Source organism: Grammomys surdaster, unplaced genomic scaffold, assembly GCF_004785775.1.
Source record: "Grammomys surdaster isolate TR1022 unplaced genomic scaffold, NIH_TR_1.0 126051, whole genome shotgun sequence".
Classification (NCBI taxonomy): Eukaryota; Metazoa; Chordata; class Mammalia; order Rodentia; family Muridae; genus Grammomys; species Grammomys surdaster.
The window spans coordinates 5,427,689-5,448,704 of record NW_021620862.1 but is presented as its reverse complement, the minus strand read 5'-3'; the positions used below and the strand labels follow the sequence as shown (position 1 = coordinate 5,448,704).

The following is a 21,016-nucleotide window of genomic DNA, read 5'->3' as shown; positions in this document are numbered from 1 at the left end:
GGCCGAGAGGCTCTGTGTGTGGGGTTCGGGCAGTGCGCCCGGGGTACTGCGCAGAGCGCGGCCCGAGCGGTGCCAGCCCAGTAAGTCGAGTCTCCAGCGGGGAGGACGCGGCGCGGGCGGCGGGACAAGTTCGAAGCCGGGATTGGGCGAAGGCGCTGCCGGGGCCTGAGGGGCCGGCGACAGGCTGAGCGAGAAGTGGCTTCCGCGGGCGGGGGCGCGCGCCGGGTCGTGTCTCCCGGGAGATGCTGTGACGGACCGCACGGAAGCAGCAACGTCGCGGCCCTCGGCGGCTTGGCCCGCGGGCTCAGGTAGGGTGGGGAACCGCAGGCCCGCGCGCCCAGGGCGGGGCGGCCGGCACGGCGAGGCCGGGGCCTAGGCCGGGCGCACCGCCTCGCGGGGAAGCGGCGTCCGCGAGCCGCGACCGGTGCGGCTCGTTCCAGCGCTCGGGCGTTAGTTACATAACCTTGGCGGCCGGCGCCGGCACCGGCACATGGCCGCAGAGTCGAGTCTCCCGGCTGGTCTCCTGCGCCCTGGATCTCTGGCACCCGGAACGAGCCTGACTCGAGACCCGGAACCGTCACGGTGTAGCGGGGCGATGGAGACCTTTGTGGGGCGTTCCCCGCGGACAGCCGCGGGCGCTCTGAGTCTCTCCTGCGTTGGCGTGTGCTCCACATGATCCTGTGCTTGGCTCCAGTGAGTCCTGGGCGGAGAAAAAGTTTGACTTGGGATGCGGGCGGCAAGACTGAATGGATCTGGTATAGGACTTCTATAAGACAACCGTGTCAAGGGCTCATCTGCGAGCTGTAGGCCGATTACTTTTGCCTTTGGTTGCCTTTTGGAGAGTCGGTTATATCTGCTTTTTGAATTGATAGGTACGCGTGGTCCGTTTGAGACAGGTGGTTTTTGTTGACTTTATGGAACCTTTCGTTTTGGTACGGTGAAGGATCGCATTCAGATCTTCACACGTGCCAGGCAAGCGCTCCGCCACTGAGTTGTGTCCCCAGCATAGGATCGTTTGATTTTCGGTTCCTAAAGCAAACGGCAGCCATTCTAGAGGTGTGTTGTGAATAGGAAAATGAGCGTTGTTATTTTTATTTTTGATGCCAGTGATCGAAGCTACCACCTCGAGCTCCACCACCGAGCTCTAACCAAGTCGCTGGGTTTTGGTGCTTTTCTTTCCTTCTTTTTTTTTTTTAAACAGACATTTGGAGACATTTTTTAAAGAGCGTGGGTTCTTTAGAAGAAAATAGAATTTGGTTCTTGATATACTAAAGAATCCGTGGGCTTTTAAGAACTGTCTTTAACTGTCAGCCTCCCGGAAGATAGAAGTTGTTGGGGTGAGTGTACTTATCTCAGATAGTGATGTCTAGTGCTATGGGAAGACTATATTCTGTGATTTAGTTTGTAGTTTTCGTGGTTCTGGGGATTGAGTCTGTGACCTTACACGTGTTAGACTCGGAAACTACTTCTGAGCTACTGTCTTTACTGTTTCTTGGAAGACTGTTACCACTTTGTAGCCCTAGCAGTCCTTGAATTTTTCTGTCCTTGCCTCAGCCCCGGGAATAGATGGGATTACAGGCAGGAACCACTAGTAACTTAGTAGTAAAATGTTACCAGTTTGTAAGACAACCTGATTATTTTGTAAACGTTTAAAGTCGGAGCACAGATGTCCACTTAACAAATAAAATAAAGCCTTTTTAGAGCCTAATTTTATAAATCCAGGAGTGAAGAACTTAGCTTAAAGGTCTCTGTAGCATGTCTATTCTACCCAGCCCTATCTCACAGATTTTCTCTTTCAGCCACACAGACTAGAATAAGACAGGTCCTGGGCTCATATTCTTGAAAAGGTGTTTGATGTTTTGAGGCATGTCAGTTTAACTTTTTAAAATTCTCACATTTCACATCCTGCCCCGGTCTACCACATTGTTTTTCAAGACAACCAAGGCTGTCCTGGAATTCACTCTGTAGAACAGGCTTGCCTAGATCTACCTGCCTCTGCCTGCTGGTGGCTGTGCACCACAGCCCTCATCTTTTTTTTTTTTTTTTTTTTTTTATCTCAGTTTGTTTTTCCACAGTATATGTATCTCTAGCATACATTCCTGTGTCTGATACTGAGATTATGAATGGAATGTAATCTAGGTCAGAATATAGATCTTCCTTGCCCTTGGGGTCTGTCTTTCTCAGCAGTGTTTTAAAAGCACCAGGAACGGTGGTGCATGCCTATAATCGTCGTAGGTGGCAAATGGTGGCAGAAAGCAGGAATTCAAGACCAGGAGTTCAGAAATCCTGTCTGAAAACCAAAGCTCAACAAAAAGTAAAGCAGTGGGTGATCATTTGGATTAAAAATGAGACTCTGCCCACTTGATTTTAGACCAGATATTTATTTAATGGCTAGATTTAGAATTTTGTTTTTAGTCAGTACAATTTAGTTACTTTGGGAATTTGTGTATTTCACTTCAAAAACTGGTTTATGATATTTTGTTTTAAGTTTCTTAGCCTTACCAATTTTGCTCTTCATAATGAAATAGTGATACTTGAAAAAATTGTGGCAGTATATAATGGTACACACCTTTATTTAATCCTAGCACTCAAAAGGCAGAGGCAGGGAGATGTCTGAGAATTTGAGGTCAGTTCTACATAGAAAACCTCTGTCTTCCTTTTTTCTAATTGCAAATTCTTGGCCAATTCAGGTTGGATTTCACTCCAGCCTGACTAGTCTTTTCCCGAGTTTGTAAATCATGAATCTTGACTGAATTCTTCCAGTGTATTTTACCCTCCTCAAGTGGACACTGAGGCTGTTACTGAAGCAGCAGACTAGACGACCTTTAATTTAATTCTGACAGTGTAGGCTTGCATTTAGCTTTTTTAGGGCTGAGCTTTATTTTTAGCTAGGGTCTGCTGTATTTCCTTTGTTGACCTAGAACTTACCATGTAGACCAGACCGGCATGGGACTTACTGGCTGTCTTCCTCATTTTGTCTCCCAGATGCCACTTTTTCTCCATGTCTAGCCTGAGGAGTCTGCCTCTTTGGAACTCAGTACATTAAACAACCAGATGGGGTCACAAGTAGTTAATATTTAAGACCAAAGCCAGCTTGTCTCGCAGAATTCTTACTGTCTTGTCTATCTTCTCCCCCTTCTCCCGCCCCTGTCTTCTCTGCTTTTTATCTCAATCTTTCAGAATGATGCTTTTACATTTAACCAGAATTTTTGGTCTTATTTTATGTGTATGGGTGTTTTGTCTGCATGTATGAAAATGAACCACATGACATCCTGCATGCCTAGTGCCTGTGGAGGCCACAAGGCATTGGATTCCCTGGAACTGGAGTTATGTTGGTGGTTGTGAGCCACCATGTGGGTACTGAGAACCAAACCTGTGTCTTCCCCAAAAGAAATGAGTGTTCTTAACCTCTGAGCTATCTCTCCAGTCCTCTTTTTTGGTTATTTACAACAGAAGTTATGAAGAGACTTTGTTGTATGTTGGAAATTAAACATAATTTAGATTTTTTTCTGTCTGATAAAAGATAGGTATCAGATTCAATTTTGTGGTTTTTGGAGAATCTGGACATTATGGAGTTTTTTTCTTTGTTACTGATAAAAACAACTCTATAAGGTTGAAGATATTAGTTTAGTACTGGGTGTGTTTCCCAGCACAAAAAGGAAAAAGAATGAAGTGTAGAAAAGAGGTAACTCTTAATGTGGACATTCCCTGGTTTGACCTGTCTGTCTGCTGTTGCTCTCTCTGAATGAAGGCTGGGCAGTTAGGTGAATAACATGGAAGCAGTTTTCACAGAATGTGGGAATGAAGGATATCCTCAGGAGGCTTTGTGAATACTTTCTAAGGCTGCTTGAAAGAAATGTTTTCCTAGAAAACCAATTTTTTTTTTTATTTTTGTTTTTTTCTTTTTTTCCAAGACAGGGTTTCTCTGTGTAGCCCTGGTTGTCCTGGAACTCACTCTTTAGACCAGGCTGGCCTCGAACTCAGAAATCTGCCTGCCTCTGCCTCCCAAGTGCTGGGATCAAAGGCGTGCGCCACCACTGCCTGGCAGAAAACCACATTTTTATAAGCGAGACTACATTGGACCCATATGTGTATATTTGTTTTACTTTATTTACTTTTGTATGTGGCTTGCTTTCCCTCATATTCATCTTGACTAGAGATAGTGAAGTTTTCTGTACAATAAAACAAATAATCATAATTATTTTATTTTTAAAAAATATTTACAGTGAAAGTATGCAAGACTTGACAGCTCAAGTGACTAGTGATCTCCTGCGGTTCCCAGAAGTGACTGTTGAAGCCCTCGGAGAAGATGAGATAACACTAGAGTCTGTGCTTCGTGGGAAGTTTGCTGCAGGTAAGTTACATTGCTGAAGATTCACTAATTTGGGATGAGAGCTCAGTGATAAGACATTTGCTGCCTGGCCCTAATCAGTCCTGGGTTTAGCTTAATTGCACTATACATTGATATGCATACCCATGCTTAGATGCAGGGAGAGCTTAGTAGTTCAGAGCACTTGCTTCTTACTCATGAAGACTGGAGCCGGGATGGTCAGCCATTCACAAACCTATAATCTCAGCTTCAAGAAATCTAATGCCCTCTTCTGGCCTCTGAAGACAATCTCATATCCTCATAGAGATAAACACACCCATACTTAAGTAAAATAAATATATTTTTTTAATTACCAATTTGGTTTGTAATATATGTATATGCATTATATAAGTTTCTATTAGTTTGTTTTATATGTATGTTTCTAAAAAAAAAAAAAAAAAACCCAACCTAGGCAGAATATACTTTTACGGTACCTATAACTATGAGTGTAAAACTATGCTCTGGAACACATCGGTAAATTTATGGGACAATGGATTCTAATTGTTTTTCTTATTAAAAACTCATAAGGGGTGTGGAGATAAGATAACTCAGTAAAGTATTTACTATAAGCACGAGAACCTCAGTTCCAAATCTGCAGCAGGTATGTAAAAGCAGGGCATAGTGGTTGTATCTAACCCCAGAATTGCTGGGAATTGTAGGTTTGAAAGGCCTTACTCCCTTGCCAGTGTAGTCAAATTGGGGAAAGACAGTCACAACAGTAAGGTGGAGGGGAGCCATAAAAGATACCCAGAGTTAACTAACTATGGTCTCACATGAACAATTGCAGTTCCACCTCTACCTATACACCTATAACCTCAGCACTGTGTGGTGGGAACAGAAAAGGTCACTGGGGCTTGCTTGTCTGCCATCCTAGTTCCAGGGTCAGTGGCAGACCTGGTTTCAAGGGAACGAAGCAGTACACCCAGGACCTTCCTTTGAATTGTACACTCATTGGTACATGCATATGTCCATACCTATACACAGAGGAACCCTCATTTTCTTACCTGGGAAGAAGTTAATAGTTCTAAAGAACATTTTCCTGAAAGAAGTTAGAATGGTTATTAGAAATTAATTCTAGTTGAATATAAAGTAAGATTATGTAAACTAAGCTGGCATGTTAATATTACATAGGGTAGAAGTGATGAAACAGGACAGTATGCTTCCTTGGGCCAGCTAGTAGAAACCAAAGGAAGCTTTTAGTTCAGCATTGTTAGGACATAGTAAATACCAGGAGTCTACTTGTAGCTGGCCTTTGAGGCGTAAGGGCATGTTGGATTCCTATCATAGGCACATTTTGTTCTCTTTGTGAGAGAAGAAAAAATGGCAAAGGAAACAAAAAAACAGCTAATCACCCAAAACCAAAAGGGATATACCTGCAACCTACTAATGAAGAGATGATATATCAAAGTGTAACAGATATACATATATTTTAAATGTACAAAGTAATACTAGATTCATATTAGAAGATAGTTGGTCATTTACCACGAGTCTCCAAAACTTCCACTGAGAAGAGTTATTTACATGTATTTATTTGTTTTTTTTGGGGGGGGTGAGAATCATATTCTGTGAGGTGAGAGGGCAGCTTGTCAGAGTGGTTCTATCCTCTGAAATATGGATCCACAGGATTGAATTCAAATCATCAGGTCTTTGCACACTGAGCTGTCTTACCAGCCTGAAAAAAAATTTTTTGGTTGTGGTGGTTGTTGTTGTTATTGTTGTTTTGGGGGTTTTGTATGTTTGGTGTGTTTTTTGTTTTTGGAGACAGGATTTCTCTGTGTAATCTTGGCTGTCTTGGAGCTTGCTCTGTAGACCAGGCTGGCCTGGATCCACCTGCCTCTGCCTCCTAAGTGCTTGGATTAAAGGTGTGCATCACCACTGCCCGGTCAGCCTGGAAATCAATCAATCAATCAATCAATCAATCAATCAATCATTCATTCAAGACAGGGTTTCTCTGTTTAGCTCTGGCTGCTCTGGAACTCATTCTGTAGACCAGGCTGGCCTCGAACTCAGAGATCCACCTGCCTCTGCCTTCCAAGCACTGGGATTAAAGGCTTGTGCCACTACTACCTGGTTGAAAATTCTGTTTTTAAAAAGCCATTTTCTATGATGTCAAAAAAAATTGGAGTCATATTTACTATGGGATGCCTAATTACACACAGCAAGTAGTCATAATGTAAAATGAAATCTTATCTGGTTTATAAATTTGTAAGATGTTTTAAGTTCTCAAAATGTATTTGCACAGATTGGTTTTTCATTTTAATTTTTTATAAAGATTTATGCATGTATGTGTTTTGCCTGCATGTTTGCATGTGTACCACATGGGTACAGTGCCCTCAGAGGTCAGAAAAGGGCATCAGATATCCTAGAACAAGAGTTATAAATGATAGGTGGGAACAGTGAACACTCATAACCACTGAGCCATCTCTCCAGTCTTGGTTTTTCCTTTTTCAACAAATCCTGGCCTTAGGCGTTTGCTTTTTTGGTTTTTGTTTTGGGATTTTGTTTGTTTGTTTGTTTGTTTGTAGCATACGTCTAGAATATCTAGCATGCTTTCTTCCTCTAGGGGGACTTTAGGTCCCCCTCCATTTCCCAATCAACTTTGGATGATTGGTTTCTCGTCATCTTGACCACTTTTTCAAATGGATAGGAATACATCACTGCAATGGCTCCTCTGTGCTTCTTGTTACGTTTGTGTGCTGCTAGAGAAGAGACTGTGTAAGTGAAGGCCTTGGGGCTGCAGCGTGCTAAGATTGTTCTTGTGAGCCCCACAGAACACAGGTCCACTATTGGTCCTGGCTGGCTGTGATCCTAATGGAACAGCACTGGATCTTTTTCTACTTAAGGAAGTAAAAAAGGAATCTCACTGAATAAGACCTTCATATATAGCTTTTGTATAGTGTTACATCATCTTTTTCATTTTTCTTTTTGTTATTTTTTGAGACTAGGTCTTACAATAGCTCTGTCTGTCCTGGAACTCACCACATAGACCAAGCTGGCCTTGAACTCTGAGGTTTGAATGCCTCTTCTAAGTACTGGGACTAAAGGCGTATGTCACCACACCTAGCTACGGATATATCTTTCATCTACCTTTTTATAGTGCTATTGTCTTGAATTAATAGTAGTAGTGGTGCTTACTTTGCTAGGCATTCTGGGTTGTGCCATGTCTCACTATTTTCATAAACCGTATATAGTATCCTTCAACTATAAGCTATTGTACTTAGACGTCTGTCTGGATGAATGACTTTTGTTTGAGGCTTTTCCTGGGGAAACAGAACTTACTGCTTAGATACAGAACCCACAACAGACCAAAGTAATAATTACATCAGAGTCCAGCTTGACAAACCAGTGAGTTTATTGGAATTCCTTGCAGGAATATGAGTGAGGAACACTACAGGAAAAGGGGTGATGCAAAGGCTGCTACATTATTGAAAAGCCATTCCAAGCTCATGAAGGTTGCTTCCCTGGAGGTTTCAGTACAGTTTGCCATAGAGACTCTTGTCAGTTCTGGTAGCATTTCCTCCCAGCAGGAGGGGGACCCCATGACTCTTGCAAGTTTAAGTTTTCCCAACTGTGTATACTTTGTTTACTTTTAGGTCATCATGAATCTTCCCTCTTCTGGGTGTAGGGTTTTCATTAGAAGAAAATTGTTACATAGTAATGGTGGTCTCCATGGTAGTAGTACAGTTACTTTGATTCATCTAGTTGCTCATAAGAAAATGTAGGATCTGTTTGGTTTGAGTTTTGTTCTTTCTTGAGACAAAATCTTACTATATAATTCCCTTCTCCTTTTGTCTCTTCACTGCTTGAGTTACAAGTATGTACCATCATTTCTAGTTTAGGGTCTGTGCTTAATTTTCTTTTTATTCTTCATATCTACCCATCAATAAGCAAATGATATTCTGTCTATAAGATGAAACTAGTTGATCCATTCTTTCCACAGAGACCGAGTAGTGTATCATTTCACTATATCTACTCTGCTCTCTTGTCCTTTTTGTTTTCCTATTTGATTTGTTTTGCTTAGTAGCTAGATAACATTAAACAAATTAGATTGTATGTACCTGCTTTGGACTATCCAGTGACTTTAAAGACAGAATACAATTTGAACAGGATTAGGACACAAAGAATAAATCCTGATACTTTCTGTTGTTAAACATCTTCTAAGTTTGTGACCTCTAGCACCTTGTCAGTTCATGGTTTGTAGCTCTTGCTGCCACGGAAGTGTTGGGGTATCTAGGGTGTCCCATGATACCTGGTCTTGGAATCTGCTTGTATATGCTTGTGTTAGCTTTAACTGTGATTTTAGACAAGTTAAAGTGCTTTAGTTTATGTCCTTCTGAGCTGCAGTGAGGAGTGCATTTATGAATTTGGGAACCAATGTGCCCTCTGTACTGCATGGTTTTACTGCTGTAGTTGGTTTTTATTTTTTATTTTATTCAATTTGAGTTACACTGTGCTCTATAAATGCTTTGTTTAAATCCCTCAGTTCAGGAGGGATTTACAATAGTTTGTGTAATAAAGTAACTGTTTATATATGAAAGAGCTAACTACTAGATTTGTTATGTTGTGATGATAGTACAATAAGCAGTGTTTTTGTTTCTTTGTTTTTTTTCCTCCATAGGGAAAAATGGACTAGCATGCTTAGCTTGTGGTCCACAACTTGAAGTTGTAAACTCCCTAACAGGAGAGCGGCTGTCTGCGTATAGATTCAGTGGAGTAAATGAGCAGCAGCCTCCTGTGGTCCTTGCAGTGAAAGAATTCTCTTGGCATAAGAGAACTGGATTGTTAATAGGATTGGAAGAAGCAGATGGGAGTGTTCTTTGTCTTTATGACCTTGGTATATCAAGAGTGGTCAAAGCAGTTGTTCTTCCTGGAAGGGTATGTGCTATTTAAGATACCTTAATAGTTTTGCTTTTCAAGCTGAAAGCTCACAAGATGTGCTTACCTTAAAAACTCATTGAATTGTACGTTAACAATGTATTTTGATATAATTTTCATCTTCAATATAAAGTTCAAAAATTTTTAGGGTGTGTGTGTACACACACACACACGTATCATGTGCTTATGTGGTGATCAGAGGGCAACTTGTAGGACTCAGACCTTTCCTTTACCTTTATTTGGGTTCTAGGCATCAAATTTAAGTTTTCAGACTTGCATCATTGGATAGCAAGTAAGTAGTTTTACTGTCTAAACCATTTTACTGACCCCTTCAAGTTTAAGATGACCAGGCATGGTGGTACATTCATTTACTCCTAGCACTCAGGAGACAGAGACAGATGAGTCTCTTGTGTTGAAGCCAAGCCTCGTCTTCTATGTATATATTAAGTTCCAGGTAAGTCAGAGCTACACAGTAAGACCCTTTAAAAAAAAAAAAAATTATAAAGAGAGTTGGTACCCATCTCTTAAAATATATTGAAATTTAATGTTTGTTTTGCCTGCGTATATCTGTATGCTATGTGTAAGCAATACCCACAGAGGCTAGAAGAGGGCATTGTATCTGCTGGAACTGAAGTTAAAGATGGTTGTTAGCCATCATACGGGTACTGGGAATTGAACCCTACACCTCTGGAAGAGCAGCTGGGCCATTTCTCTAGCCCTGGTTCTACCTGCTTTGATAAAAATACAACTACATCTAATCCGGGGAGTGTGCGTGTGCATTGCCTTTTTTGTTGTTATGTAATTTGGAAAGTGTCTTAGTCACTGTTCTATTGCTATGAAGAGACAATATGACCAAGGCAACTCTTAGAAGACATTTAATTGGGGGTTGCTTACAGTCTCAGAAGCTTAATCCATTATAATCATGGCCAGGAGCATGGCAGTGGGCAGGCATGGTGGGCAAGTAGCTGAGAGCTATCTCCTGATTCCCAGGCAGAGAGATAGAGACCAGGGAGAGAACCTGAGCCTATCATGTGCTTTTGAAGCCTCAAGGCCCACCTACTGCAACAGGGACACAGCTCCTAATCCATGGAGTCTGTTCAAACAGTTCTACTGCCTTGTGACTAAACATTCAAATGTATGGAGGCCATTCTTACTCAAACCACCGCAAAAGGGTAAACTAACATTTTCTGAAATGATTAGCTTACTCTTCTTAGATTGGAGACTTCTGAAGTGGCTGCTGATGAGCTAAACTAAAACAGTATTGGTTTGAGTTACATGCTTAATAATTTTATGATTTTTAAGTTTGTGTTTCAAGCTTCAGTCTACTTCATCTTTAAACAGATAGTTGCATATAAATCAGTAAAAAGATTATATAAACAAAATGAGCCAGCTAGCAAATGACTAGCATAGACTAGGCTGTCAATAAACATTGGTTAATTTTCATGTTTTATTATGTTGAATAATAGCATACTTTTGTAGTATATTTGAGAGTTTCGCTTAGATTCATAAGTGTCATGCAGATTATGGTTCTGTGTAATATTTAAGACTGTTCAAGTTACTCACCTGCCCTAATATCAAATCCTATCTTTTGTACAGTCGATTTAGCTTCTAATCACATTTTGGATCCTAGGTGACAGCTATTGAGCCTATAATTAACCATGGAGGAGCCAGTGCAAGTACCCAGCATTTGCATCCCAGTCTGCGATGGCTTTTTGGCGTGGCTGCTGTGGTGACTGATGTGGGACAGATCCTTCTTATTGACCTGTGTTTGGATGACTTGTCATGCAGTCAAAATGAAATAGAGGCATCAGGTATTCATCTGTTCGTTACTGGGAAACAAAGACTGAGTCTTTCAGTGCTGTGGTGTAATAGAATTTTTGGCTTTTCCAGATAGTGTTTCTTTTATGTGGCCTCAGCTGTTCTGGAACTTGCTGGCTTTAAACTCAGAGCTCTGGATTGTTTTTTAAATGGCCAGTTTTTTCATATAGATTTTTTTTATGCGTACCTGGGCATTCTAGTCTTCTTGGTTAAGTCACTTTATTTTATTGGCGTGTTGATATTACTAAAGAAGACCTTCAAAAATGTAGGGACATGGATGGCTGAAGCAGCAGGATTATGAGTTCAGGGTAACATGGACGGAGTCTGTAAAGCTCCAGGCCCGCTCTGCCTAGAGAATGAGACGCTTTCTCAAGAAAGATGAAAAGAAAGAAATGGTAGAAGTCTAATGATTTGTTTCCAAATATGTACCAAGAAGACCTATTTATTTATTCTTCTGTGTATGAATTTTTCCTACATATACCTGGTACCTGTGGAGCTCTGAAGATGACGCTGGGTACTCTGGGAACTGGAGTTGTATACATGTGTAGGAAGGTCAGGGAATGTCTTTGTGTATTCAGTTCTCTTCATCTTGTCTTTCTTTTTAAATCTTATCTTTTGTGTGCATATATATGTGTGTATGAGGGGACATGTCTGTCATGGTGTACATGTCAAGGTCAGAGGATAACTTGCAGGACGAGATGGTGGTTCTCTTCTTCTACCATGTGAGTCCCAGGAATTGGACTTGGTCATTAGCCTCAGTGACACTCTCCAGTATATACCTTTTCAAGGAATGTCGGAATTGAATTCTGCTGGCCCTTACTTAGTTTCTTAATCTTGTCTCTCTTGTTTTAGACCTTGAAGTTATCACTGGCATCCCAGCTGAAGTACCACATATCAGAGAGAACGTGATGAGAGAGGGACGCCACCTGTGTTTCCAGTTAGTAAGCCCATCGGGAGTAGCCATTTCTACTCTCAGTTACATCAGCAGGACAAATCAGCTTGCTGTGGGTTTTTCTGATGGCTACTTAGCACTTTGGAACATGAAAAGCCTGAAAAGAGAGTAAGTATAACTTTTTTCTCTTGGTTGATTAATCATTTCTTTTAAAATGTAATATATCAGTGATTTGAAAATTAGTATAAGGAAATGACAGTATGAGTAATGTATTGAATTAAGTCATAGTTTGACTTAAGGAAATTATTTAGCATGTGAATTTAGGTTGGTTCTTTCAGAGTTTATAGAACATCTGAGTAGAGGATCAAGATTGGAGGCTGGCATGGAGGGCAAAGCCAGGTCCATGCATCTCTGGGCTTTACAGAGAACCACAGCTCAAAAGGAGAGAGAAAGCAAGGGGGCGCGGCATTACAGTCACTGTGATGACCCGTACGCTGATCGAGTGTGCCTGGATAAACTGCATATGTTTATACTATGAGTTCTTTGAGAACTCTGCTGCCTCTAATATATTAAAAGCGACAGGTTTTTTTTTTTTTGGTTTTTCGAGACAGGGTTTTCTCTTTATAGTCCGGGCTGTCCTGAAACTCACTCTGTAGACCAGGCTGGCCTCGAACTCAGAAATCCGCCTGCCTCTGCCTCCCAAGTGCTGGGATTAAAGGCGTGCGCCACCACTGCCCGGCAAAAGCGACAGTTTTAAGTGTACTTGGTATGTTTTTAACCAATTATTGAATACTAGGTAATTTTTTTTATGCTGTCAAAAAATTTTTTAAAATATAATTTAATTGAAACTTGTATGGAAGTAAAGCAGCATGTAATATTTATAAAGGATGCCAGTGCACATTTGACATTTAAGTTTTCAATTTGTTTATCTACCTCCCCCCACACAGATATATTGGCATGTTTTCTTGGGTGTTTTGTTTTTCTTACAGGCTGTTCTTTGTTCTATTTCTTTTATTAGCTTTGCTTTTGAATTACTACTAATACAGCATCTGGGGAATTGTTATATGTACAGCAATTGTTTTCTCTGACATTGATTTTTGGGCTTATTATGCTTTTAAGGCTGATTATGCAACTTCTTTAGTTTCTTACTCATTGCCTTTTTTGTCATAATTTCTTAGTTGTGTGGGGTGCTGAGAGGTGTACATGTGCATATGGTAGTTAGGACGACTAGTAGGGACCGCTTCTCTTCTTCTGCCATGTAGATCCTAGGGATTGAGTTCAGGCCGTCTCGCCTGGTAGCACATGATTTACAGGCTGAGCCACTTCATAGATCCTCATCTGTGAAGAGGAAATGGACTTTAAACCCAAGGGATAGCTAGGCAGAGATAAGCGCCATCATGTCACTAGCACGGGAGAGATGTAGGTGGAGGAGAAGGATTTGGAGGTTCAGGCCAGCTTCAACTACATAGCAAATCTGAGAGAGAGAGCCTGCCGACATGAGACTCTGAGAGAGCAAACGAACATCAGTGATGACAGACTTCCCATGTGGTTGAGTTGGAATGTTATGGTGGCTTCTCTCTCTTCAGACACTCTTTGAGGAACACGGTATGAGAAGTGACCTCATATGGTGTGCAGTGGTGGAACTCTTAAAAGCTAGTTATCACAGAAGTGTATGCATGGGATTCAGCAGGTGTCAATCCCTGTTCTGCCTGGGAGTGGTAGCTACTGTGGTATGGTCTTATCCTGACTTATGTGTGTTTGAAGGTAAGACAGCCTAGCTCTATTCCCCAGAATACTGAATTTAGGGAATTGTGTAAACAGTGTCTCCTTAACCCAGATTTTTGCATGAGGTACTTATTTTTTTTTCCAAAAATAAAGTTTTAATTTGAAAATAAGCAGTGTATTATTTTGTTTGTTTTAGATACTATACACAATTAGAAGGTGGAAGGGTTCCTGTCTATGCGGTTGTCTTTCAAGAGCCTGAGAATGATCCTCGTAACTGCTGTTACTTATGGGCTGTTCAGTCCACACAAGATAGGTCAGTATGCCTGTGGGTTTAAGAGTTTGTTCTGTAAGGCTGCGGATATAGCAGTAAAGGAGTTAAACTGCAGCCATTTGTTTCTTTTGAAATGTTTGAATTATGTCACCACTGCCAGGTACTTGGGTGGTGCTGCACCTTGTGCTGAGTGTGTGTCGTATCGGGTTCATTTAGTCCCTTTCCTCCGCAGGCATGTTGTAAAGTCCTGTTGTTTTGTAGGGCTTGATCTTTATAAGTAAGTGTGTGCAGGGCATAGCTCCAAAGGTATGTTCTCTGTAGTTGCCATGGGATGATTCTATTCATATTCCTCTTGGCCAGGATTTAGTACAAAGGAAGGTAGGAAATGCAGTTGATATTTTTAGGTAGCTGCATATATACAACTAAAATACAGTTACTGAAGGAGGAATATCTGAGAAATAATATTATGTTAAAAATTGTAGTAGACAGTACCACATACTGCATTAATTACATTTTATACAAACAAGAAAATACAGCTGCAGTTTGCCATATATGTTCAATGTGTTATGTAAAAAATTGGGAGGATAAGCTGTAAGTTGCATGTTTTACTGTCTTGAGCTAATTTCTCTTTCTTCAGTGAAGGGGATGTTTTGAGTTTGCATCTGCTTCAGCTGGCTTTTGGTGATAGAAAATGTTTGGCATCAGGGCAAATCTTATATGAGGTAAGTAGTTATTAGACTGTTTTCCTTTTTTCTCTTTGGTGGTTTTTTTATCGTACTGTTTCTCTTACATTCAAGTTACTACTGTATTCATCGTTAGTGGAAGAAACAATAGTTTAGTGGCATGAGCTTTCTAATGGTTTTCACCTGGTTTGCTCTTACAGCACTCTTAACTTTTTCTAGGTATTTTCCCCATAGCAGAGAAGCTGGACTAGATTCGAGACTGTTACCTAATTGTAATATCCAAGAGAGATGCTCCAACTTTGTTCACTTTAGGGTGTATGCATCAAAATGCTCAGATAGCATATTTTTCTAACTGATTTTCCAGTATTAAAAAAGAAGAATGTTAGTAACAGCTACATTATTTTCAACTGCGGAACAGGTTTTCAGAACTTTGTGTTTAGGTATCTGGACGAGTGTTAGGGAATCTTTGAATGATAATGCTTACAAATTTTTCTAGGGAAGATCTCAGCCTTTTATTAGCTTAAGGGTCTCTGTGATTAAGAGAATTTTAAGCTGAGAATTTTAATTTAGTGGCACATGACCTTTAATCCCAACACTGACAGAGGCAGACATACCTCTGTGAGCTGGAGGCCAGCTTTGTTCACATAGTGAGTTCCATGGCAGTCAGAACTACACAGTGAGACCCTGACTTAAAAGGGAGCAGTAGGTAAAACTATTTTTGTTTATTGAGCAAAAGATTCTCTTCTGATTAAGAATTAATATTCAGTCTTTTGAGGCAAAGCAAGTTCTAGGACAGCTAAGTTTATGTAGAGTGACCTTGTCTCAACAAAACTTAAAACAAAAAAAAACTATTCTTAAGAATTTACATGAGAATGCAGAAATGGATTTATTTGCTGGCCTCCAGGGCATTCCAGTTTATACTCCAGCTACTAATGTATGAGTGCCTCCATGTTTTAGAAAACTTTTACAACATTTACTGGTGATTATTTTTAAGAACATAAATCTAGCTTGCTATATACATTTATGGTTGTATATCATTTTATAGCCTTCATAGTGATTTGTTCTCTTAAAGCAGTTGTGGGAAAGCTTTTAGCATGGGAATATTTCATTTTAGAACACTCTTAGAATAATGCTAAAGTTTCTGCATATTTTGTGTTACAGGGATTAGAATACTGTGAAGAAAGATATACGCTGGATCTAGCAGGTGGCATGTTCCCCTTAAGGGGACAGACTAGTAATACCAAACTGTTGGGATGCCAGAGTATAGAGAGATTTCCATCTCATGGTGACAGAGAAGAGAGTGTGAGAGAAGGTTGGTTAACCTAGAGTTAATATTTCTGACAGTTGAAAATTAAGATCCTGTATATGTCATGTATTCGGGCTTTTAGGTCTTACTGCTCTCTGGATTACTGTACAGAACTGAAGAACTGATTGCATCAGCTAGTGAAAGACCCTGTGTTTGAATCAAATTAAGCACAAAGATGGTGTCCATTTTAATTAATGTAATTTGTCTTTGGATGTTTTTCTCTTTTGCGTTTTTTGTTTTCTTGAACCATGTGTTCCCCTAGCCCCCACCCCGTGTTTTTTTTTTTTTTTAGTACTCCTTTCAGAGTAAAGATCCAGGGATAGATAAGTTCGGCATTAATTTGTTTTCCATTCCTTTCTTTAGTGGTAACCTTTGACAGTTTTGCCTTTCTGAGTCCTGCTTCTTCTATAGATGAAATGATAATCTATGCCTTTTATAAGGATTAAAGGAGACTGTCAGAGATTCTTTCTTTTAATATGTTCACTCATCCCGGGGATGCACTGTGTCATAGTTCCCACTTTTAAACTTGTGGTTCTGTTTTCACATCTAGAACTTAACACGCCATCTCTCTTCTTACTCCCTGTCCGTGGCTTCCTTTTCCAGTTGCCATTAGTCTTTACTTTTACTGAGGTCTTTACTTTTCTCCTCCTGCTGAGGCCCCTTCTGGTGCCATAGTCTAGGTATTTGTATTTGTTTCACCGTTTTATGGCTAGATATACCTTTCTCGACTCAGTTCCTCTAAAGAATTAAACCACAATGCTTTAAGATGTTTATTGTGGGTATTAGATTAACTACTGATGCTAGCTGTCTACGATCTTTGGGTGAATATTTGTTGAAATCACTTTGTAGTCTGTTGTCTCAAAGTTCTAACTTCCTGATGTCTAAAGGGGAACTCAATTGACTGAAATGGTTTTCATAAGTCTACTGAAATATTAATTAAATGTTATTGTCATTTTTTTGTGGTTGTGTTTAGGTTCTTCTGTTTTTAAAACATAGCTGGATTTTTTGTTTTTGTTTTTTTTTTCTGTCTTGCAGCTCTGTCCCCTGATACTAGCGTTTCTGTCTTTACCTGGCAAGTGAATATATATGGACAGGGAAAGCCTTCTGTATACTTAGGGCTTTTTGACATAAATCGTTGGTATCATGCACAAATGCCCGATTCCTTAAGGTATGGTTACTATGTTTTCTCATCCCCTTTTCCCTCAGATATTGTTATGTATAGTTGGTAGTGTCTCAATGCTTTAAAACTTTTTCTTTTAGATCAGGAGAATCTCTGCACAATTGCTCTTATTTTGCATTGTGGTCATTGGATTCAGTTGTAAGTAGGACTTCTCCACATCACATCTTGGACATACTAGTACACGAGAGAAGTTTAAGTCGAGGGGTTCCTCCTTCCTATCCACCTCCAGAGCAGTTTTTTAACCCAAGTACTTTTAATTTTGGTATGTATTTTCATTATTTTTGTGAAAAATAATGTATAAATGTAGTATGTCAGTTGTATGTTGGTTTATTCATAGTATCTCCTGTTCATACCTCACTATCAGTTATAACTTAACACAACTTCTTTGATACATATTTATATGTACATGAGAAATATAGTATGTTTATAAATTGCATTTTGAATTTTTTAGAAAATGTCAGTTAATGTGTTAGTAACAAAGCTTGTCACTATCTCAGAAGGAATTTATAGTTGCTGGGCAATGGTGACATACGCCTTTAGTCCTAGCACTTGGAGGCAGAGTCAGGCAGAAGTTTGAGGACAGCCTAGTCTGTAGACCCAAGTTTCAGGACAGTCAGGGCTATACAGAGAAACCCTGTCTTGATAGGGAAAAAATAAAGAATTTATTCTTGTCCAATGTGCTTGGTGCATGTCTTTAATCCCAGCAGAAGCAGGAAGCTCTCAGAATTTAAGGCAGCCAGGAATATACAGTAAAACCCTGCTTTGTTGTTGTTGCTTTGTTTTGTTTGTAAAGAGGGGGCTGATTTATTCAATATAGAAATTTAATTACATACAGTAAACATTTAATTCAAAATTTTAAATCTTTTTTTCTTTTTAAGATGCCACTTGTTTGTTAAACTCTGGGGTTATCCATGTAACTTGTACTGGATTTCAGAAGGAGGTATGTATGAATTAACAACATGCTGAGTGTGTGTTAGAGCTGAAGTTACATACTAGAATATGGATGATTCATGTATTGATACGTTCCTGGTATTTGTATAAGCTAATTCATCTTAAATAGTAGTTCTTGCTAGGTTTTTGAGTTTAGCATCTTAATAACTTCAGTTTTAATGACAGCTTGCTAGAAGAGTCATTGAACTGTTTTTAGCAGCTTTATGTGGATGCCATCTACTTGAACTCCAAGAAAAAGTGAATAGGTCAGTGTCTTATGGCATCTTCTAGGTGCTTGTTTTGGAGATGGGAATCTCACAATATACCAGTGGCTGTTAGCAGTTCACAGAGATCTGCTCAGGCCCCTAACTGCTGGAGTTAAAGACTGCCCCACAACTGCAGCCTGCCCTTTTGTGTAATGGCCTGGGAGGGCTTCTTGTTTCTTCTGAGAAAGAATACAAAATTGACAGAAGAATGATGCAAGAATAGTTTGTGATGTGCAGACTTTTTAGTTGGCAGTTAGCACTCACATAGTTGTGCTATTACATAAGTGCAGGTCTCTCACTAAACACAGGCATGTTTGTCTACAACTCCTGAAAATACTCACGGTGTGTCTTATTGATGTCATTGCATTCAGGAATCTCTAAGCTCCTTTACTTGATCATGCAGTCTAGTCAGGCTTTAAGTATTTCTTAAATTAAATTTGAATTGATGTTGGCTGATGTTGGACTAATTTCTTTATTACAGACTCTGACATTTTTAAAGAAATCAGGACCAACTCTTAATGAAGTCATTCCTGATAGTTATAATCGATGTCTTGTTGCTGGTCTCCTCTCACCAAGACTTATTGATATTCAACCTTCCAGTTTAAGTCAAGTGAGACATTTAACTTTATTCTTCTTTTGATTTTTTTTTTTTTTGTCCATTCTGTAGCCTCATGTTCTAGGATCAATAGCCATGGTCTTGGGATTTGACTTCCACGACCTCTAAACTTAGCTAGAGAGATGCTCAGTGGTTAAGAACACTGGTTGCTCTTGCAGAGGACCAAGGTTCAGTTCCATGGAGACTCACAACCATCTGTAACTCCAGTTCCAGGGGATCTGATGCCCTCTTTTGTGACTGCTATAGGCGCCAGGTATATTTATCCTACACATATGTACATGTCAGTAAAACACCTTTAAAATAAGTCACAAATGGAGCTGGGTTTGCCAAAGCAAGCATGTAATTAATTCCTAGTTACTTAGATAGCAAGATCAAAGTAATTTGTACAAGACTTGTTTGTATAGTTTCATGAGACTCTATCTTAAAATAAAAAGGACTGACTGAGAATATATACCTCAGTGGGAGTGCTTATGTCCTAGGATCCAGTACTACTAATGAAAGTACAAACAGCACGGGTTTCCTTAGCTGACTAGTTAGCTTCGTTGTCCATGGCATACAAGTCTTCTGTGGGTGGTTGGGTTTCCCACCTCCTTACAATGCCGGGTTTACTTTGGTTTTGTCTGTTCAAGTGGCTGCAAGCTTGTGATTCTCCTGTCTTATAATCATGTGTCCGAGTGCTATAATTTTACAAATTTGCTTTATTGTCTCCCTGACGATAGCCAAACTAGTGGCATAGCTGTTTTCCAGCCTTTCACTGCCTGTGATTTCAGAGTGTCTGTTTTTTTTTGTTTTTGTTGGTTTTTTTTTTTTTTTAACACTGTTTAGGAAGAACAGTTAGAAGCTATATTGTCAGCAGCAATTCAGACAAGTTCCTTGGGGCTTTTGACTGGTTACATCAGAACATGGATAATTGAAGGTAACAGTTTCACTTTGTAAAAATAGAATGAATAATTTATATTCTTATAATTATAGTTCATTGTTTTACTTCTTAGTTAACCTTTATGCATAAGATCATTTTGAACTCACATAAAGTTGTAGGGCATAGTAAAGAGTGAATCTGTGATGCTTTATACCAGTTTTCACCCACCCCCAGTGGTGCAGGCTATCTTGTGCAGTATCACAGTCAAGATCCTGAATATTACCCCCGTATCTACCTCCCGGAGGTAGTGTGTCCAGTGCATGAGCACTAATTTGTTGTACTGCTACAATTTTGTCATATAGTCATAAACCAGATCCTGCAGTGTGTTACCTTTATAACTTTTTTAAGTCCCTGAAGATGCACTCACACCAGTGTGAATGTTTATTCATTCTTTACATGTGTACATGCACATACACATACTCTGCCCCTGTAATGTTGAAAGAACGTTATAATCATTTGAAAGAAAGCTCCCTGTTTTTTAATCATTTCTGTTTTATTTCAAAACAAAACAAAACCTTTGTGATTACAAACGAAGGTTAATACAAACCAAGTACTAACCAGTGTTCCAGAAATGTTTTTATATCTTAATGGGATTTAGGGGAATACAGCACTTTTGTGTTTGAGTTGTTTGGGGGTTTTGTTTTGTTTTTAAGACAGGGTTTCTCTGGCTGTCCTGGCACTCACTCTGTAGACCAAGTTGGCCTTAAACTCAAGAGATTTGAATGCCTCTGCCTCCCAAGTGCTGGAATTAAAGGCATGTGGCATCATGCTTAACATGATTTGGGATCTTTTAAATATTCCTTAATATGGTAAAATTTCTTAAGTCAAATTTAAAAAACTACAGGCCTTTTTTTGTTGCTGTTGGTTTGGACCATTTTGGGGCCTGGTGGTTTTTAAGATTACTTGCCACTTTGTATATATTTATATATATTGCTGCTCCTCATAAGTCCTCTTCAGCCTCCTTCCAGTTTTGCACCTTGAACAGCACTGCTCTTAGGATGAGGAGGGGCAGCAGGATACATTTGGTAGACGTTAGCATTAAGTTCATTACCTTGGCCTTCCTACCTGGCTCCTTCTATAAAGTTACTAATTTTCATTTCGGAGTTAGTAATTATTCCTTTTTTTCTTTTAATTGTAATCATTCTTTTTTTTTTTTAATCTTTTTC

At 39.7% G+C, this 21,016-nt stretch overlaps 1 protein-coding gene across 1 annotated transcript in view; it reads left to right on the top strand.

The window, feature by feature from the left end:
- The first annotated feature begins 217 nt into the window (after positions 1-217).
- Positions 218-21,016, top strand: part of Ahctf1 (AT-hook containing transcription factor 1) — a 56,942-nt gene continuing 36,143 nt past the window's right edge. Inside the window, exons 1-13 of the mRNA XM_028755305.1 lie at positions 218-308; positions 4,227-4,354; positions 8,988-9,244; positions 10,875-11,055; positions 11,915-12,122; positions 13,876-13,992; positions 14,588-14,672; positions 15,795-15,945; positions 16,975-17,107; positions 17,200-17,381; positions 17,998-18,059; positions 18,797-18,925; positions 19,757-19,847. Coding sequence (XP_028611138.1) covers positions 4,234-4,354; positions 8,988-9,244; positions 10,875-11,055; positions 11,915-12,122; positions 13,876-13,992; positions 14,588-14,672; positions 15,795-15,945; positions 16,975-17,107; positions 17,200-17,381; positions 17,998-18,059; positions 18,797-18,925; positions 19,757-19,847 — 1,717 coding nt within the window. The 5' untranslated portion in view covers positions 218-308; positions 4,227-4,233. The remainder of the gene's footprint in view (positions 309-4,226; positions 4,355-8,987; positions 9,245-10,874; positions 11,056-11,914; positions 12,123-13,875; positions 13,993-14,587; positions 14,673-15,794; positions 15,946-16,974; positions 17,108-17,199; positions 17,382-17,997; positions 18,060-18,796; positions 18,926-19,756; positions 19,848-21,016) is intronic.